The sequence below is a fragment of the Cebus imitator genome, unplaced genomic scaffold (genome assembly GCF_001604975.1).
Source record: "Cebus imitator isolate Cc_AM_T3 unplaced genomic scaffold, Cebus_imitator-1.0 Scaffold22, whole genome shotgun sequence".
NCBI lineage: Eukaryota > Metazoa > Chordata > Mammalia > Primates > Cebidae > Cebus > Cebus imitator.
In genome coordinates this window covers 1,180,442-1,200,400 of record NW_016107337.1, presented here as the reverse complement: position 1 = coordinate 1,200,400, position 19,959 = coordinate 1,180,442, and the positions used below count along the sequence as shown (strand labels likewise).

Genomic DNA, 19,959 nt, shown 5'->3' with positions numbered 1-19,959 from the left:
AGAAAATGTTTAAATTTATAATTTTAAGATATTTATCTTTATGTCAGTGTAGTTATAAATGTGTTTGCGTGTTTATGAAAAAGGCACCCAGCAAGGTGAAATGCCACAGGACCCACAAAAGCCATAATGCTGGCTGGCCTCAAAATATCCTTCCTATTAAACTATTTTGAATGATTCATAGGTATGCCAAATGCCAAGTTTTCTTGGCCAGCCGGGGAACTTCTTTCTCATGTCTTTGGAAGAAATTATCTTTTACTAGATGCTTCTGAGAAAAGCGATTTGCTAAAAGTTTTGGTTATTTCAAAACAATATGTACTCAACTAGGACGTCTCCTCACCCACGTTAATTTTTTAAAGAGAAGGAAAGTAGAAGATGAGCACTTCATGTGAGGCTCTGCCAGCCTACGAGGAAATGCAATCCTCCCGGCTCGCCCCAGCGTGGGCTGCGGGCAGAGGACCGTGACGCCTCTGTCTTGCTTTATTCCACGGCGGGGCAGCAGAGGGCGCGTGGCTCTCAGCGCTCAGTGCGGCGCGCTCCCCGCGCCTGAAGGATCGTATCCCTTTTTGCCCCAAGGTCATAGCTCCTAACCAGCTTGCCAGCCCCAGGCCGGGGACACCAGAGAGGGAGCCCTTCGGGCTGGAGACCCCGGCGCGTGTGGTGGGGGGAGGGCTCCGGGGCCGGGAGACAGATCACAATGGGGACAGGGGATGAAAGGCGCCAGGGGCCCGGGTCCCGAGCTGTCCCCGCCGCCGCCAGACTCCGCGCCCGGGAGGGGGATGGGGTGCGCGTAGACGCTCCGCGGCCCCAGTCGGACGGAGGAGCCCAGGAGCCGCCGCAGCCGCCGCGCGCCGAGAGCGCCGAGCCTCGCTGCCAGCTCAGGACACCGGGGCCGGGCCGCGGGCCGAGGGGAGCCGGGCAGCGGGAAAGGAGCCCCGGAGCCCCGCCGAGCGCCGGCCGAGAGGGCGTTTTCCCCGCCCCCGGAGCCTGGCCCGCCCGGCCCGCCCCGAGCGCGGGGAGATCACCTCCGCCCGTCACCTCCTCCCCTGTCGCCCAGGTCCACCCGGGCCCCCTCCCCCGGGCCGCCCCCGAGCACGAAGTTGGCGGGAGCCTATAAAAGCCGGTGCCGGCGCGACCCGCGGACACACAGTGCAGGCGCCCGAGCCGCCGCCGCCGCTAGACCGTTGCCGATTCCTGCCCTGCCCCGACCGCCGGCGCGACCATGTCCCATCACTGGGGGTACGGCAAGGACAACGGTGAGTGCGGGCGGCCGCCGGCGCGGCGGAGCCCTGAGCGCCGAGCCCCGAGCCCAGTTGCCGGCCCGGGGCCCGCAGCGCCCGCACCTGCTGTTTACCGCGGCCGCGGGGAGCGCTGGAGACTCAGGTGCGCCCCGGACGCTCGCTCAGCCCGCGGCTCCCCAGTGCCGGGGATTCCCCCCTCTCCCCAGCTGCGAGGCCACTGTCGAGGAATCCCCGCGTCCGCCGGAGGCGCGCAGGGCCCGAGGGAGGGGAGACGCAGCCTGGCCGCGGGATCCGATGACAGTCCCTCCCGGTTCCTGAGCCGGGAATCATTTTAACCCGACCTAGGAGGAGGCGGGGAAGGGTTGTAACGGAAAATTCTAGTTGTTGATCGCAGATAAATTAAGAGACCCCCTTCCCCCGCCCCCCTACACACTCCTCCAGCTTCGGCACCACCTGTGGATAAGGCGCTCATCACTAACTGTCCTGGGGCATTTCCCAGTGCTGGTTTGAATCCATGATGCTGATTTCCGAGTTTTTCCGTCGGACACCAAGAATCGGGTTTTATCTTGGCCTCTGATCTGGTTCTCTGGAGCCAGCGGAGCAGAGAGGCACGCGTCTGGCGCATCTTTGGAGGGGTGTGGGGCTTCCCAGGTAGTGGCGACCCTGTGGGTTAAAGGAGGGGTGGGCCCGGGCCTGGGCAGTGAGGAAGGGATCCAGACCTGCTTGAATGTCTTAAGTGAGCTTGCATATCCCAAATCCCAACCACAAGCCCTGCCGTTAGTGTCTGCCCAGGTTCAGTTGCTGAATTTCAGTAAAACTATCATTAAAATAGCTAATATTTATATGGCACTCAGTGATCTAAGAGCTTTACCTATATCTATTCTAATTCTGACAGCGACATTTATGAAGTAGATTTCTAATTATCCCACATTACAAATCTAGAAACTGAAGCACAGATTACGTGTTTTCCCAAAGTTTACCCCACTGTGGAATTGAGCAGATTGGCCCCAGAATGATTGCTCTTCTCTAGGGGTCTGGGTATAACCTTCCCCACAGTGGGGGATTCACATGTGTTGTCTTCTTTTCCCCAGGACCTGAGCACTGGCATAATGATTTCCCCATTGCCAAAGGAGAGCGCCAGTCCCCTGTTGACATCGACACTCACACAGCCAAGTATGACCCTTCCCTGAAGCCTCTGTCTGTTTCCTATGATCAAGCAACTTCCCGGAGGATCCTCAACAATGGTCATTCTTTCAACGTCGAGTTTGATGACTCTCAGGACAAAGCAGGTCAGTGTTTAGAAAATAACATGTGTCTTTTAGCCAGCAGCTGTTTTCCAAGCTTAATGAAGGAGCCAGGAACAGTAGCAGGAACCCCCTTAATAGTACAGTTTGTCTCAGGACTCAAGGATGCCATGCTGATCATCTTCATTAGGTCTCAGATTCTGAGAAGCAGGCTAATTAGTTTGAAGTGTCCTGGGGCCGTTTCTCCCCTGTAAAATCCCTGGCTTCTATGTAGGGCATTGAATAACTGCGATATACCTGTGAAAAGTCACAAAAGGCAAAATCCCCTAGCAATAAAGATCAGTAATGATGAGATTTGCACTAATTGAACTTTTAAGATTGTAAAATATTTGTCTTCCAGAGCTGATGTGTATCCGTTAAAAAGTATATCTTAGTGAGCTTTATCTTTAAGGTAGCCTCGAGAAGAGTAAGGAAAATGTGCCAATATAAAATACTGAAATTCTTGGAAAATGTTATACTTCTGAGTATTTCTTAGTATTGGGCTAGTGTGATAAAGATGGCAGCATATTTTGATATCTACTCAGAAACTCATTCCACAAATGAAGATGTTTTAGAGTTGGTGGGCATACATGGCCCATTACTGACAAAACTAATTGTCATCTTTATTTGTAATACAGCTGTTTACAGGATGCTCACTGAAAAAAAAAGAGAGAGAGAGAAAGAAAGAAAGAGAAAAAAAGAAAAAAATGCTGCTTTTTTTTTTTAAAAAATTCTCTTTTGAAACAAGAGAACAATCCCATTCAGACACAGTAGCTGCCTTCTTCACTCAGCAGTTAATTTAATTGCCAGTGCCCTATTTTCCTGAGTGCTTTCCTCTGAAGGTCATTGAATGAAATGGTGCTGCAAACATTCTGTTTGGTGATGGTGTGGCAGCGAGGAGAGTGGTGGAACAAAATGAGAAAGTTTTGGAGTAGTGACCTATGCTACTAATATATATATATAATCATTTTCATCAGGTTGACTCTTCTTTGTCAGCAGCTATCCAATATAGTCAGCTCAGCTTCGAAAACAAAATTCTTCCCTCCTTCCAACTTTAAAAAAATTTATAAACACCTGGCTTTCCGAAATGGTGATTCTGGAAGACAATTCGATGGAGGGATAATGTGGAGGTCATATGAGAAATGTTTTCAACCTACCCTGTGGCTGCCTATGTGCACCCCTCCCCCCGGTACACACACACACACACACACACACACACACGAACACTCACTCTGGCATTGTATTATGATTTATTAGAATCAAGTAAAAGTACATAGAAGACAGTTCAGTGATTCTGCTACACTGCTTTCCCAAGCGTTCTTCTCACTCCAAAGAAACAGTGCTCATTTAATTAAACAATTTTTTTTTTCTTGTAAAAAATACTGTATATTGTCTGGGTGCGGTGGCTGTAATCCCAGCACATTAGGAGGCCGAGGTGGGCGGATCACCTGAGGTCGGGAGTTCGAGACCAGCCTGACCAACATGGAGAAACCACGTCTCTACTAAAAACACAAAATTAGCCGGGCGTGGTGGTGCATGCCTGTAATCCTAGCTCCTCAGGAGGAGCAGCCTCTGGAGGCTGAGGCAGGAGAATCACTTGAACCCATGAGGCAGAGGTTGCAGTGAGCCAAGATCGTGCCATTGTACTCCAGCCTGGGCAACAAGAGTGGAACTCCACCTCAAAAAAAAAAAGAAAAAAAAAAACCAAAAAACGTATATTTATAACATGACAAGGCCAAAGGTCTCAAGGTATTACACATACAGAAAGTATACTATAAAATTTCATGTTTAGTCATTTAAAAACAAAAGAAAGTGAGCTACTTTAGTCTGTAGCTGTACCTTTTTAAAGAGCCACAGTGATGTCATTGTTTTCAATGATGTAATGTCTACCAAAGTGTGTATCTCATTGGATACTACATAGAAATTGGATGCTTTAGTCTTTTTTGGGACAATGAATAAACAAATCTCTAACAAATGAAAGCAGATGGGGTTCTTTATAGTCCTTAAAAAATGGATAGTGAAATAAATTATTCCAGTAATATATATTGTAAAGTGGATTTCAGTATAAGGTCTCATGGTTATCAGCATAGTCTGGAGTCAGGGGGAGATGGATTTGAGTTCTGGCTTTGCTAACGACTAGCTCAGAGACTTTGGGAGTAACGCTATCTAGGTTTTAGTTCTTTTAAACTGTATAGTTGGAATAGCAATAGTATCTGCCACAGTGGAAGGATGAAGTGGGGCAGTATACGTAAAGCACCTTGCCTAGTGCCTGGCGCATAAAAGTTCCTCAGTAAATGACCTCTGTTGTCACAACTGTCGCAACTGTGAACCCTTCGACTGTCTATGTTAGACAATTGCTGTAGATGTTTTACCTGAGATAAGATTTCTGAATAAATTTTTCCTTTAATAGCTTTAAGATTAGTTCCCATTATTTGATGGTATTTTAAAATTTTATTTTTACATTTTCTGAAACATGCTGTGTATCATACTGAATATGTACTTATTTTATGTATGAAGTTATTATATAGTTATATATTTTACCATGAATCTGTTAAACTTTGATGGATTTCTCCATAAGGAGTAACTAAGTAGATCTAGCTACATTTTCCCCAGCCATTTCTTCTGGAGAGTTTTACATTTTTAAAGAAGTTGGCCATGTTTAGATTGTGAAACAGATGAAAACCACAGGGTTTAGATAGGAGATCCCACCCATGCCTTTAGAGACACATGTATTATCCACCTAGTTCTTCTACAAAAATTACTAACACTAACTAAATGCATGGTAAGCTAAGCATCATGAAAGCCAAGTGGAGGCCTGGTCCCTCTCCTGTTCTCAAGAACCCATGCTGGAAATACTTAAAGTAGAAAGACATAGAAATAGTAGACCCTGACTGCTACTTCGGTAAGTGCAGAAAGGAATTATTCCATGGAAACGTGAAGGAGGCTTAACAGTCTAACTGCATAGACTGGAAATACATAACAGGAAAGACTTTCCAGGGTAAATAAGGCTTATATGAGGCTTGAAGGATTTTGATGTCTTGGACGAGAGTCCAGGCAAAGGGAAATAGGAAATACCAGGGGGCTTAAGAGAGCACAGTATGTGCTCCAAAAAGGCAAGAAGATATACTAAAAGCAAGGGTCAGGAAGGACTTGCCCTCCTTTGTAGGTGAAAGATTCCTTTGCAATTTTGCCCGTCTCTTCCACATTTTCAGTTACTTTAGCTAAAAAGGATGCAGAATATATTAAAATGTCAGTATTAAGGGAAAAGGTATCTACAGAATAAATTTTGAGAAATCATATCATGTGGGAAGCCAGCCTCAATAGCTCATGCCTGTAGTCCCAGCACTTTGGGAGGCCAAGGTGGGCGGATCACTTGAGGTCAGTAGTTCAAGACCAGCTTGGCTGATGCGGTGAAACTCCATCTCTACTAAAAATACAAAAAATTAGCCTGGCGTGGTGGTATGCTACTGTAATCCTAGCTACTCCAGAGGCTGAGGCAGAAGAATCGCTTGAACCCAGAAGGTGGAGGTTGCAATGAGCCAAGACTGCTCCACTGCACTCCAGTCTGGGGGGACAGAGTGAGACTCCGCCCCCCCAAAAAAAAATCATACCATGTGGAAAAACACCCTTTATATATATATATATATATATATATATATATATATATATATATATTACAATCCTAGACTCTCAAAGCCAGAACAAAGAGTAGAGATACTCTGGTTAAACCCACTTAAAATAAACATGAAGAAACAGAAGCCAAAGAGTTTAAATAACGTTCTCAGTTGTCTCCTTACTCGTTTGCTGAAGGGACTAAATAGCAATCACTTAAAAATAGAATTTGAATATTTGAAGGATAACCATATTTAATATTTAGTTGGTACATGCCATGTTTTTAAAAAACTGGCATTCTTTTCTGTACTTGTCAAAAAGTTTTTATTTTAGTCACTTAATTTAAAAAAGTCAACAGTTTAACATCTGTATTAGGAGCTATTTTTGTGGTGATAACCTTTTTAGATGTCCTATGTCTCTTATTTCCTCCATTTAAATGCAACTTATTTACCTGTCTTTTTTGCCTCAATGATATTTCAGCCTTCTAGAGCTTCTCATAGATCGAGGTTTTCCAATATGCTTTAAAGATTCTCTTATATCCAAACTTAAGTACTTGAGTATCAGAAACTGAGCAGATTGACTTTATAGCTGATTTCAGCTTGAGAAAATTTTTTGAAACTGGAGTTAATAGGATTTAACTAGAAGCTTGGGTTAGAGCTCTCATCAATCGTCTAAATTCCTTTGAAAATAAGCCACCTTAAATTCACCTTAAGTTAATGAAAAATTGCTAATCCTTTTAGGTTTCTTAAAAAATTATTAAAAAATAACTCTCCCTGCTTGAGATGTTTTATTAATGGCCTTATCTGGGAGAAAAGAATAGCAGTCAAATTATTAACTCCTGCTAACTTATTAACTTTTATTAACTTTTTAATACTGTCCTGCTTTCTTGCAAAGTTAGGTACAAATATTGATAGCCAATGCCAGAATTATTAAGCCTTATGCAAGTCTTACATCATTTCTGTTTTTTAGAAATTAGAATTTTAAAAATCTGTTTGTTATTTAAAGAAAAGAGTGAAGGAAGCTGGATGTGTTTACCTGTGCTCATTTTAAGTGACCCATTGTCTGTATGACATAATGGATCTCCACAGACGGATCCTGCTTGACTTTCAGGGACTTGCTTTTAAAGCTTTAAAAGTTTTCTTCTGCAGCAGTCCTAAGTTAAAAGAAAGCATAACAACAACAAATGAAAGGGCTTGCCATGCACACAGTTAATGGTGTCAGCAGAACACTAAATATCTAGAAAGTGGACCAATGTATTCTGAACACTGTAGTTAACTATATTCACATCAAAACAGCTTCTTTTTGTACTCCTATACATTTGCCATGTAGCTTAAACAACAACTTCTGTTGAATTTCGACTGTGTTTACTCTAACGGAAGTGACAGCTAAATGTCTTATTGCTTTAAAATAAATGGAATACGTGTAAAACAGTAATGCATGATATTAAAATTTTCAGGTTATTTATAGAAAAAATTGTTCTGAAAATGCCAAGTTTTCTCTAGAATTAATCATTTGCTTCTTTAATAGGAATTCACTTAAATTTAGTTTTAAACTAAAGATTATTGAGAATAGTTTATTTATATTTTAGACTTAAGAGAAACTGTTGACATTCATTAAGGTCTTTAGTCTGTTACTCCAGTGCATCTTAATTTAGTAGGAAGCGATTAGGGAGAGAAAATTTAAAAAAAATTAAATTTTCAGTTTTTAATTTGTATAATAATGTGATTCATTTCAATATTATTGGATCTCTTATTTTTCACAAAAAGCAATTCATAGGATTTCCTCAAATAATATGTATAGGAAGACAGATTATTCTATAATATTATACTTAGTGTTTGGTTTGTGTTATAGGCAGAGTATGTATAACTGATGACAGATCATGAAAATTAAATTGGCTGGAGCTCTTGGTGTTGAGATTTGAATTTAAATTAAATTTGGGGGGTCTTGAAAAAACATTAGAGTAGAAAACTGTACTTATGTCTCCATCCCTCATGGAACACATTTCTGGGGCACAATAAACCATTAACTCTTTAAAGCACCACTGCCATGGCTAGATTTTACAGAGAAAAAATATGCAGTCAGCAATTTCTGCTATTTTTCAGACATTATTTTTACATTAGAAAATAGATTTCCTTTTAAACTGTAACAGTTTAGAAAATGGTATGTAGTCATTTAAATAAATAAGTACACCCAGAATATAGCATAAAGTCCCTAACTTAAACCGAAATGTTATCTTTTATGTTTCTCAAATAAAACGTTTGAGTTTATGGCAATTTATTATAACAATGTTTTTGAAGGAATTCATTGACTCCATGCTAAGAGTTTGCCAGAATTGCTGCCTCCTGTAGCAGGTAAACTTTAAAGATTTAGTAACTTTTTCTAGTTACAGTGGGTTTCTAATCTTCAGAGCAACAAGTTTTATTTTAACAGGGGCTAAAACAGGTATCTGGTGATAATAGATTAGCACTGAATGTGTTTAATCATTGAGCCCAGAGCATGTTTTTTTTTTTTCTTTTNTTTTCTTTTTTTTTTTAGTTTAGCTGTTAGCAAGCATTGTTTAATAAAAGTTTGCACCTGCTCTTACCTAATTCTAAATGTTCTTAGAAATAAATAAAGTAAGATGAAATTTTAAGCTTTCTAAGAGAGAGAATAAGAATAAGAAATAACAATAAATTTTATTCTCTTTAAAATGTAAGATCCTGCTATGATTCTTCATTGGGGAGAAAAAAGATACACGTAAAAAATTGGTTATCTCAGATGCTTATATGGTTTTATTTAATTAGTTTTACCACTTGGTAGAATTAATGATGTTACAAATGACATTTGCTTTTTATTATCAGCCAGTTGGTTGCTAGCTTTAAAGAGTTGTTATGAAGGATTTTTTCAGCATTAATTTATTTCATAAATATATTTATTTTTAAGGGTATATTTTTAAAAAAGGGGATTTTTTTCCATTTTTTTTAAAAAGTCTAGAATTAGAGGCTAATATTTCCATATAGAATTACCAGGAAACAAATAAACTGTTATAATAAGTTGTGTTTGTGTTCCAAGAGGTGTGACTTTGTTGTAATACATCCAAATTCATGTTTCTTAGCAGATCTGTAGCATAACACCATTTATCATTCTTTTTGTTTTCATTCTCCTTTTTTTTCTCCTGGCCTGTTTATTGTAAAGCAGTTCTGGCAGCCAGAGGTTGCATCAGGAACCATAGAAAGGCCGCACAGCTTAAATATCTTCAAAGCAATCTTTAACTCTGAATAGATGAATGGGTGTTGCTACCATGTAAGCATATTGAGGCGAAACTCAGTGAACAAATCTTGTTGTACGGTAGTTATCCCTTTGTAATGAGCCAAAGTAATTTTGGGCTCATTATTTTATGGAATTATATAGTAAAGCTAATAAAATACACTTATAGAAACAGATGTTTAAATCTCAGTATTAGAAAAATAAAATTTAAATTGTGGAACTAAACTACTTTTAAAAGCTTTTGAAAATATTGGTTAAATCCAATTAATACCTATAAACTTAGGTACAAAGTTTTTTGGTGGATGGGAGAAAGAGTGATTCCACACTGTTTTAATCCTCTGTCAAGACACAACTTATTAATTATGTACAGTTTGTAGCCCAAGGATGTGATTTTTAGTACTGATTTTGCTTAACAAAGTTACATTAATGGCAGAATACCGGAATAGTGTAACCGGAGCAGGGTGCAGGGGCTCAGCTCCCTCCCCGAGCTTGCCAAAGATGTAACCCGGGGACGGGAGCAGAGCTGCGGGGACATCCCAAAGACACTTCCAGTTCTCGAATTCGATGTTCCCCGATGTGCCCAGGTCCTTGGCCTCTCTTGCCCCAGGAATGGGGAAAAGGGCCCCAGAGGCGCAGTGAGCTTGCTGTTTGAATAAATATCGTGGACCCAAAGAGTTTTACAAAGAGCAATTTATTAGGCAGAGAGAGAGAAAGAGAGAGACGGAGAGAGTTCTCATGCTGCCATGGGAGGGGATCCAAGGGAGGAATCCCTTTAGGTAAAGAGCGGTGGGTTTTTAACCTTGGAGTTGTTCCCGCCCTATTCATGTTCTCGTCCAATCAGAGGAGTTCTTTTAAACTTCCTCTGGAACGACTGATCTTGGACTTTGATACTGGATTGGCTGTCCGGCCCACAATCAGAGCCCCCTCCTCCCAGAGCTTTGCGGGGGTGGGGGCTTTTTGAAACAAAGAAGCTCACCTGGAATTTCTACCTAGCCCGTGGGGGAAAGTCAGACAAAGAAATTTACGTTTGGGATGGGGAAGTGGATGGAGGCAGGGTGCTGGAAAATTCCTGCCTTTGAAACCACACCCCTTGTGGACTCCGTTTTCCTTAACACAGTCCCTCAGTAGGATAGTTATCAAGTTAGAATTTTAAGTTCTTGAAGATAATAGAGCATGTTACACTGCATATAGAAGATGATCCATAAATTATTAATGAAATAAGTGATTTACTGTATCCACTTTACAGGTGAGTAAATTAAGGTCGAAGAGGCTTAATAAAAATTTTTGGCCAGGTGCGGTGGCCCATACCTGTAATCCCGGCACTTTGGGAGGCCAAGGTGGACAGATTGCCCAAGCTCAGGAGTTCCAAATGAGCCTGGGCAACAAGGCAAGACTCTGCCTCTACTAAAAATAGAAAAATTAACTGGACCTGGTGGTGCACGCCTGTAGTCCCAGCTACTTGGGAGGCTGAGGCACGAGAATCACTTGAACCTGGAGGTGGAGATTGCAGTGAGTTGAAATCGCACCACTACACTCCAGCCTGGGCAACATAGCAAGACTCTGTTTCAAAAAAAAAAAAAAAATTAAGAGAACAAAGCTAGCCAGCAGCAGTGACAGTCTGTTCACTGTGTTGAGCTGCCCTCTAAACAGTGGTAAAGGGCAATGGAGAAAGGTCTGGGCTGGAGATATATGAGCTCTGATTCACATGTTGAGGTGGAAGCTGCAGGTGTCTATGAAATCATCCAAATACAACAGGAAGAGGGAGTTGAGAAATCTGCCCAGGGAGCAATCCTGAGAAACTGCAATATAAGGAAGCCTATATAAGGACAACTGGATTTTGCAATGTTGAGATCAATGGAATACTTATTTCACAAATTCGGGTGTGTAAGAACTGGTATCAGAGGTTGGCAAAGCAGGCTGAATGGCAGCCATGGGACCTTGGTAGAAAAGAGGGTCCCACGTTTGCGAATGTATGTAGCAGACCAATTCATTGCCCAGTAGCTGCATGGGCATTGCCTAAATGTTTCACAGAGGGATTATTAGTTTCAGGTAAAATTTTCTCTCTCTGGACCTGAATCTATGACTCTAAAACACAAACCCAGAAAAAAGAATCAGTATGCTCAGAAAGAAAGATGTGAAAAGCATCCATTCTCCAGACAACACATGTGAGAAATAAAAACAGGTGAAGTGATTTTGTTCAGCACCATAGACTAAACTTGACTCTGGATTGAATTTTTAGAGTGAAATGTGATTAAAGGCAAACATTTAGTACTATAAAACAGAACTAGAGATGGTAATATTTAGACATGTGTTTCATGTGCGTATGTATGTATGAGTGTATGTGTGTATGCATATGCATATATGGGAATACAGATACACATATATTACATATATATATATATTTAATTTTAGTGCTCAAGGGAGGACCCCTGGATGGCACTTACAGATTGATTCAGTTTCACTTTCACTGGGGTTCAACTGATGGGCAAGGTTCTGAGCATACTGTGGATAAAAAGAAATATGCTGCTGAGGTAAGATATACTTTTTTTTTTTTCTTTCTAGGGAAAAATGTTTATAAGTTGATATTTAGCATTAATTTCAAAAGCTTAATTTGTAAATTCAACTCACACCCAGTGAATCACTTCTTTTACAAAGGACCTTCACATTTGCTTTTTATAAGCTTTAATGGTGATATCATACTTAATGCTGCAAAACGTTCTCTACTGTCTCCAAGGCCACCATTTGCAACAAGTAAACAGACTCAAATTGGAGGACCCTGTTTTAACATAAATTTGGAAACAAAATGTGTGCTTTCTGTCAAAACTACATTTCTTTGTCTTAGAGATGTTGTTGAAAACACTTGCTATTACACCAAGAACCATGTGGATAATTAGAATTAAAACAAAAGGAAAGTTTTTATTTAAAATTATCCACATTTGCAATTTCTTAAGTAACCTTTGCTATGAGGAAAAGACCATTGGATAAAGTCTAATGGCTTTCATTGTGTAAACCATTCACTGTGGCTTTGTCTCTTTGTCTTTAGCTTCACTTGGTTCACTGGAACACCAAATATGGGGATTTTGGGAAAGCTGCGCAGCAACCTGATGGACTGGCTGTTCTAGGTATTTTTTTGAAGGTTAGTTGATGGCCCAATTATTTTTTTTCCTATTTTTAATAAAGAATGACCAGATAGAACATTTGTAACATACAGGACATTCTACAAAAGAGCTTAGGAAATGCTTTTGTCCCTGAAATGTTTTCAAGTTTATCTCCTTCTTTCATATCTGCTAGCTGCAGTGGAGATAAAGGGCAGAAAGACAATAGAGCTGTATTTAGTCGGTACTATTTCGATATAAATATGAAGAACATAAAGAGATCAACTCGGATGACTGCCAGGCGTTTGCTTTCTTTTCATTTAACCTGAAGCTAGACAGTACTATATCATGATAAAGTAAGATGAAGTTCTGGAGTGGGGAAGGACAGTGAATTTCAGGCAACAGTGGGACATAACTGTTGAGCTGCCCTCTAACCAGTGGCAAAGGAGAATGGAGAAAGGTCTGCGCTGGAGATTTATGAGCTCTGATTCACATATTGAGGTGGAAGCTGCAGGTGTCTATGAAATCATCCAAGTACAGCAGGAAGAGCGGGATGAAAAAGCTGCCCAGGGAGCAATCCTGAGAAACTGCAAAATGTAAGGCCTTTAAGACAAGGAGAGAGATGTAAATTAAACTACTTAAAAGGGGCCAGGCATGGTGGCTTACGCCTGTAATCCCAGCACTTTGGGATGCTAAGGCGAGAGGACAGTTTAAGGCGAGGAGCTCAAGACCAGCCTGGGCAACATGGTGCAATTCCATCTCTACAAAACATTTTTTAAAGTTAGTTGGGCATGGTGGTGTACACCTGTAATCCCAGATACTCGGAAGGCCGGGGCAGGAAGATCACTTGAGCCTAGGAGTTTGAGGTTGCAGTGAGCTATGGTCATGACACTGCACTACAGGCTGGGTGACAGAGCAAGACCCTAAAAAAAAAAAAAAAAATGCAAGAGTCAAGAGAGATTTGGGACTGCATAAGGAAAGCCAAAGAAGAAAAGAAATTTTCAAAAGAAGGGAAGACCATAGTAAAGTCCTGCAATGAAATCAAGGCAAGCATTTGGGGTCACTTTAGTGGGTGGTTCAGGAGTACTATCTCAGTGGAAGCCAAGGTAGGTTGAAGATTCAGTGAAAGTAGGCAAGTCTATGGTGTGATGTCATCAAGCCAGTACTGATGGGTGCTATGTATAAAGTAGAGGATTTGGGCTCACTATTTAGATGTTTTCTAATAGAACTACCCAAATCAAAATCAAAACTGGTACAGCACGAACTGGATGATAGTATCTTGCCCTTTATGTATTTCTATAGGTTGGCAGTGCTAAACCGGGCCTTCAAAAAGTTGTTGATATGCTGGATTCCATTAAAAGAAAGGTAAAGTTGAATTTTCTGTCACTTCCTTAGGGTACCAATTTTCAATACTCCATTGGTTTTAGAAATTTCTTTTGATCAGATTGAACAGTGTCAATGACACGTGGTGTTTGGATGAGCAGTTAATAAAGGTAGAATATTACTTAAATATTTAATTAACATTTCTTTAAACAAAATTTGATCCAATGCTAGCATAATTCTACCACTTCTATTTATTTAATCTTGCTCCCCCATCATTTGAACATCCATATGTAAGAGTTAGAGAACCTTATGACTGCAAGGAGGTTCAAAGATCCTCTTGGCAAATTATTCACTCATTCACATAGCAGATATTTGTTGAGTATGTACTATGTGCCAGTCACTTTGCAAACTAGTAGATACAATGGTGAACAAGATAAACAAGACCCTGTTTCATGGAGATTTCTATTCTATGACCTCTTCGAGATATATATATATATATATATATTTTTTTTTTTGAGATTAAGTCTTGTTCTGTTACCCAGGCTGGAGTGCAGTGGCATGATCTTGGCTCACCGCAACATCCACTTCCTGGGTTCAAGAGATTCTCCTGCCTGAGCCTCCCAAGTAGCTGGGATTACAGACATACATCACCAACCACATCCAGCTAATTTTCGTATTTTTAGTAGAGATGGGGTTTCGCCATGTTGGCCAGGCTGGTCTCAAATTCCCAACCTCATGTGATCTACCCGTCTTGGCCTCCCAAAGTTCTGGGATTACAGGACTGAGCCACTGTGCCTGGCCTGACCTCTTTGAACGCATCCATCCTGCATTTAAATCCTCTCTACAGCATAGTTGTGTTGAGTTCGTTGAGCATCTGTTTAAACACTACAGTCACTTCCCATAATGGGGAACTTATCACCAGGGGCAGCCCTGGCTTTATAAAGCTGATCCTCACATTGAAGAAGCATTTATCCTCTGAAATGCTCACTCTACACCCCTGGCTTGAGCCCTTTGAATTCATAGAATAAACCTGATCTCTCTTCCAATAATCCTACCCTCTCTCTGCTCTGTTTTTTCACCTACCCCAAGCTAATTATCTTTAGTTCCCTGTAACTATACTCATATAATATCGTTTTTTCTCTTTGCCACCACATCACTCTTCCAGTAAATCATTTCCGTTTGCTTGAAAAGTGTAATGTCCAAAATGGAATATAGTTCTTTGATTCTGATCTAGAGCAAGAAAATCACCTCCTCAGGGCCACCCTATTTCTGTTACTGCAACTTGAGTTCACTTCATTTTAGTGGCAACAGTCTCACTTTAAATACTGAGTGTGATCAGTGAATGACTTAATGGAGAATGTAAGCGATCATTTTAGATAAAAGGCCAAGATGAAAAATGGGTATTTGAAAATAGTTTTTTTTTGTTTTATTTTTTTGCTAAAATCTGCCACATATTTTCAAGTCGAATGTCTTCTTTTCTTTTTATTTTGTTTGCCAGTGAGTATAGAACCTCTCATTTAAAAAGTGTTTTGGCTCTCAGTGAGGAGTATACCTATTTGTGTCTCCTGCTCTCCTACCTTCCTCCTACTCTGTTGATGTGACCGTTTGAACCTGCATATTTGCCTTGTTCTAGGGCAAGAGTGCTGACTTCACTAACTTCGATCCTCGTGGCCTCCTTCCTGAAAGCTTGGATTACTGGACCTACCCAGGCTCACTGACCACCCCTCCTCTTCTGGAAAGTGTGACCTGGATTGTGCTCAAGGAACCCATCAGTGTCAGCAGCGAGCAGGTTGGTTTTCTAATGACAAGTCTGTTTACAGGTGGAAAATTTAGTCAAGGCAGGAGACCTTGGCCTCTGGAGTGGGAGAGACTGAGATGTGTTCCTTCTCCTGCTACTTCTGGCTGTGGAAATAGTGCCTCTGATGGAGCTTAGTAAATAAATAGCATTCGGTAAATCTTTGTTGTTATTAACTATAAGCTTAGCTTGTTTAGTCTATAAAATTGGAGAGTCATTGTGAAGATTCAATGAGAAAGGTGTCTGTCATCTAATAAATGCTTTTTTTTTTTGCCAGTTATGGGGAAATTGAGGCTCAGAAAAGTGAGATTTCACCTTCAAGGTTATGTAGGTATCAGTGAATTACCAGCCTACTGCTCACTCACATAAGAGCTTTCTGCATGTTTATTTATATCAGAATGCATTTCTAAATCCTGACAGGTGAGGGTCGTCCCTTGGAGAATACGTATCTATTCAAACTCACTCCAGGTCACTTTAGAGGCTTAGAGCAGATGTTCTTACATTTCCAATGCAATGTAGTGTGTGATGTTCAAGTGATTAATGCAGCTTCTAAGTCACTGATGAGTATCCACCAAAGTGGATGCAAATGAATTTTTCCTGGACTTGTCTCTTAGCGTACAGTTGAAATGTAGAAAGTGAACATTCCTTAGGATTCAAAAGAGGTTGGATCCTGAATAATTTAAGGAGAGCATTAGGAGCCAAGAGTCTTGAAAATGGTAACTACGTGAGTAGTGGTAGTGTGATTTAAACCTACAAAAATGCTGTATAATAGAGGGTTAGAGCTGCAATGTGCAATAGAGATCATGTTGTCCAACTTTCTCATTTCACTGGCTTGAATCACATTGATCAAGTCTGAGATGCAGGAAAATTGAAGTGTTTTCCACTCAGCTACCTCGGGACAGAATTGGGTCTGGGACAAGGATTCTATTCCTGTGTCCTCCTTTAGAAAATGAACTTATGAGTACGATACTACACGTCTTTCTTTAAAGGAAATCTGTATCTAACTGGAAAATTACTTGTAGTATATAAAGGTGGGCCTAAAAAATAGCATGCTTGTCTGGTGTGTCACCTGAAGATTGACCTTATAGTGATAACATATTTGAGCAAGCTTCTTGAAGTTGTAACATAAGGAAAGGTTGTAATGCCATTTCTTTTTGTAGATGTAGTGTTTATGTTATAATTTAAAACACAGATTTTTTTTTCTTCTTTCACTGAGAGCAATCCAACTTTAAAGGAATAGTCAGACATTTAAAGCCATTATAACAAATGAATTTATGGTATATACACACCCGCAGGCAGAAATACACATATAGATAAGGGCAGTTGAACCTACTGCATTAATTCCTGTGCTCTGAGTTTGCTCATTAAAGTTGAAAGTGGTATTAAACTAGTAATGTTAATTGCATGTATTAGCAAAATACCAGTAGGGCTATTTTTCATGTCCTGCAACATGGAGTCTGGAGGGAGAACCATGCTCAGCTCAGGAAGCAAGGGCTCTAGGTCCTCCTCTATCTGATTCCCTTGACTTGGCCCTGCACATTGGTGAATTCATCCTCAAGGTGGTTGCAATAGCATTTTGATCATCACATCTATATACAATCACCTCTCAAGGAGGAAATGAATACCTCTTCCATTGGCTCCCTAGGAGCAGAGAATCTTTTCCCTGAAGTCACCTAGCAAACCTTTCACTTCTCACTGGCTAGAATTGTGTTTCTTGCTCAGTCCCTAGCCAGTCCCTAGGCAATGTGATCAACACAGTTAGTTAAGACCAGCAGATTTACCCCCCTGAGGCTTACAGGAAGAGGGGCAGGGGGAGGGGGGTCATGGATTTTAGGTAAGCAATATAAACGGGTCTGCTAATTCTGCTACCTTTATTTTCTATACTCAGGCTCTGCCTCTGTGATGCTAAAATAATGAGTCAAGTTGACTAATGTGATAGTGTAATTTAATTGGTGCAGTGAGGAGCAGAAATCAGTTATACTGGTTTGATCAAAACTTTGACCTGATTGCACTTTATGTACAAACTCTCATTCAGATTGCTGGAATTCTGTTGTAATAAATCAACCCTGTATGTCCTTAGAATGCTTCCTTGCATTCAGTAACCATAGCGTGCATGTTATAATATATGTGAATGGAAGGTGGCTTTATGGGAGTGATTGAGGGACTATTACTGTACAGAAGAGATCAGGTTAAAGGCTATTGATTCATGGGCCGCTAGATTACTGCCCAAACCACCCTTTTTCATTTGAATCAAGCCTTGGCTAGAGGGAGAAAAGTAGCACTTTTTAAGTTCCTTGAAGAAGTAGGAGACTGTTTAAGGGCTGCCTGTATCTCCGAGGTGGTCAGTAAACTGAAACAAGCTTACAAGGGAATAAAAATCAACCAGTGACAAGGGTTCTAATGTTAATTACCTATATTGGCAAAATACCAGTAGGGCTATGTGGGGTGATGTGCACTCACAATTGTTTACTAAAATGCTATTTTTAAAACATAGGAAAGTAGAATGGTTGAGTGCAAATCCATAGCCTGAGATAAATTCAACTAGTTAAGGCAAATCAGCCTGGGCAAATTCATTTCTGCGTTTTTATGTATTTGGAGATGCCAGCTCGTCACTCAGCCCATACAGCCTGCAGGTCCTGACCACTTGATCCAATTGTACAGATGCTGCAGTTTGTCTTCCCTGAGGCAGAAAACAAAGCTTTAATTTGGAACTAAAATTGTTATTATTTTAGATCTAAAGGTATGATTTTATAGACTTTTGACATTAGATTTCAAAATTTGAAGCTCACTGAAAATTTTCTTTAAATACGACCCCAACAAATTTGTGTGTTTTATATAAATTGGTTTGTTACATTAAAGCATGCATACATAATCTATATGTGATTATGTATTTATTAGGAATCAAATTGAATTTTGGTCATTGATTCAACTATACTGTGAATGTCGGGGAATGTATTTTTTGTTTATTTTTGTTTCTGTTTTTTGAGACAGAATCTCTCTGTTGCCTAGGCTGGAGTGCAGTGGTGCAATCTCAGCTTTTGCAACCTCTGCCTCCAGGGTTTAAATGATTCTCATACCCTACCCTCCCAAGTAGCTGGGATTACAGGCCTGCCACCACGCCCAGCTAAATTTTTTGTATTTTTTTTTTTAGTAGAGACAGGGTTTCACCTTGTTGGCCAGGCTGGTCCCAAACTACTGACCTCAGGTGATCCACCTGCCTCAGCTTTCCAAAGTGCTGGGATTACAGGCATGAGCCACTGCATCTGGCACAGGACTGTATTTAAAGATGTAACACAAGCATATAATTGTATACTATTGTGAAACTTGAATTATCAATGTTTTATTGTGTCTTTTAGATGATGAAATTCCGTAAACTGAGCTTCAGTGGGGAGGGTGAACCTGAAGAACTGATGGTGGACAACTGGCGCCCGGCTCAGCCACTGAAGAACAGACAAATCAAGGCTTCCTTCAAATAAGATGGTCCCGTAGCCTGTATCCAAATAATAAATCTTCGGGTGTTTCTGTTTAGCTAAGCACAGATCTACCTTGGTGATTTGGACCCTGGCTTTGTGTCTGGTTTTCTAGAATCTTCATCTCTCATCTGATAGGCTTACTAATAAAATGTGAAGAGCTAGACCAGTTGTCATGCTTGACACAACTGCTGTGGCTGGTTGGTGCTTTGTTTATGGTAGTAGTCTTTCTGTAACAGAGAATATAGGATACGGAATAGGAATAAAGTACCTTGACTTTGTTCACAGCATGTAGGGTAATGAGCATTCACAACTGTTCGCTCACATACTACTTTTAAAACATAGAAAGTAGAATGATTGAGGGCAAATCCATAGCATAAGATAAATTGAGCTAGTTAAGGCAAATCAGGTAAAATAGTCATGATTCTATGTAATATAAACCAGAAGAAATAAGTGTTCATGATTCTAAGATGTTATATTAAAGAAAAACTTTAAAAATTATGTATTTATAGCAAAGTTATCTTAAATATGAATTATGTTGTAATTCAGTGACTTTTGAACTACAGAGATGTAAATGAAGTATTATCTGTAAAAATTATTATAGAGTTGTGATACAGAGTATATTTCCATTTAGATAATATATCATAATAATAAATATTGTATTTTAGATATATTCTCTAATAAAATTCAGAATTCAATTCTGGGTTATTTTATTGTGTACTGAGTGGTGGGTAATGCAGTAATGGAGGAGCAAATGTCCACTTTTCCAATTCATAATAATTCCTTATTAATAATAAGCCATCATAATTGACTTACTCATAATTGAAGAAGTCTCCTTAAAAGGAAAAACTCTGAGGTCATTTACTTAATATGCCAAGTACTGTTTTAAGTGCTTTC

The 19,959-nt window shown here is 40.3% G+C and overlaps 2 protein-coding genes across 2 annotated transcripts; both read left to right on the top strand.

Annotated features, from left to right (window-relative positions):
- The first annotated feature begins 494 nt into the window (after positions 1-494).
- On the top strand, positions 495-1,222 carry LOC108299490 (proline-rich proteoglycan 2-like). The gene has a single exon (XM_017521806.2). The coding sequence runs from the start codon at positions 695-697 to the stop codon at positions 1,112-1,114; it is 420 nt and encodes a 139-aa protein (XP_017377295.1). The 5' UTR covers positions 495-694; the 3' UTR covers positions 1,115-1,222.
- Positions 760-19,758, top strand: CA2 (carbonic anhydrase 2). The gene is made up of 7 exons (XM_017521805.1): positions 760-1,253; positions 2,330-2,527; positions 11,792-11,910; positions 12,423-12,515; positions 13,777-13,839; positions 15,431-15,586; positions 18,949-19,758. The coding sequence occupies exons 1-7, from the start codon at positions 1,220-1,222 to the stop codon at positions 19,066-19,068; spliced, it is 783 nt and encodes a 260-aa protein (XP_017377294.1). The 5' UTR covers positions 760-1,219; the 3' UTR covers positions 19,069-19,758.
- The last annotated feature ends 201 nt before the right edge of the window (positions 19,759-19,959 follow it).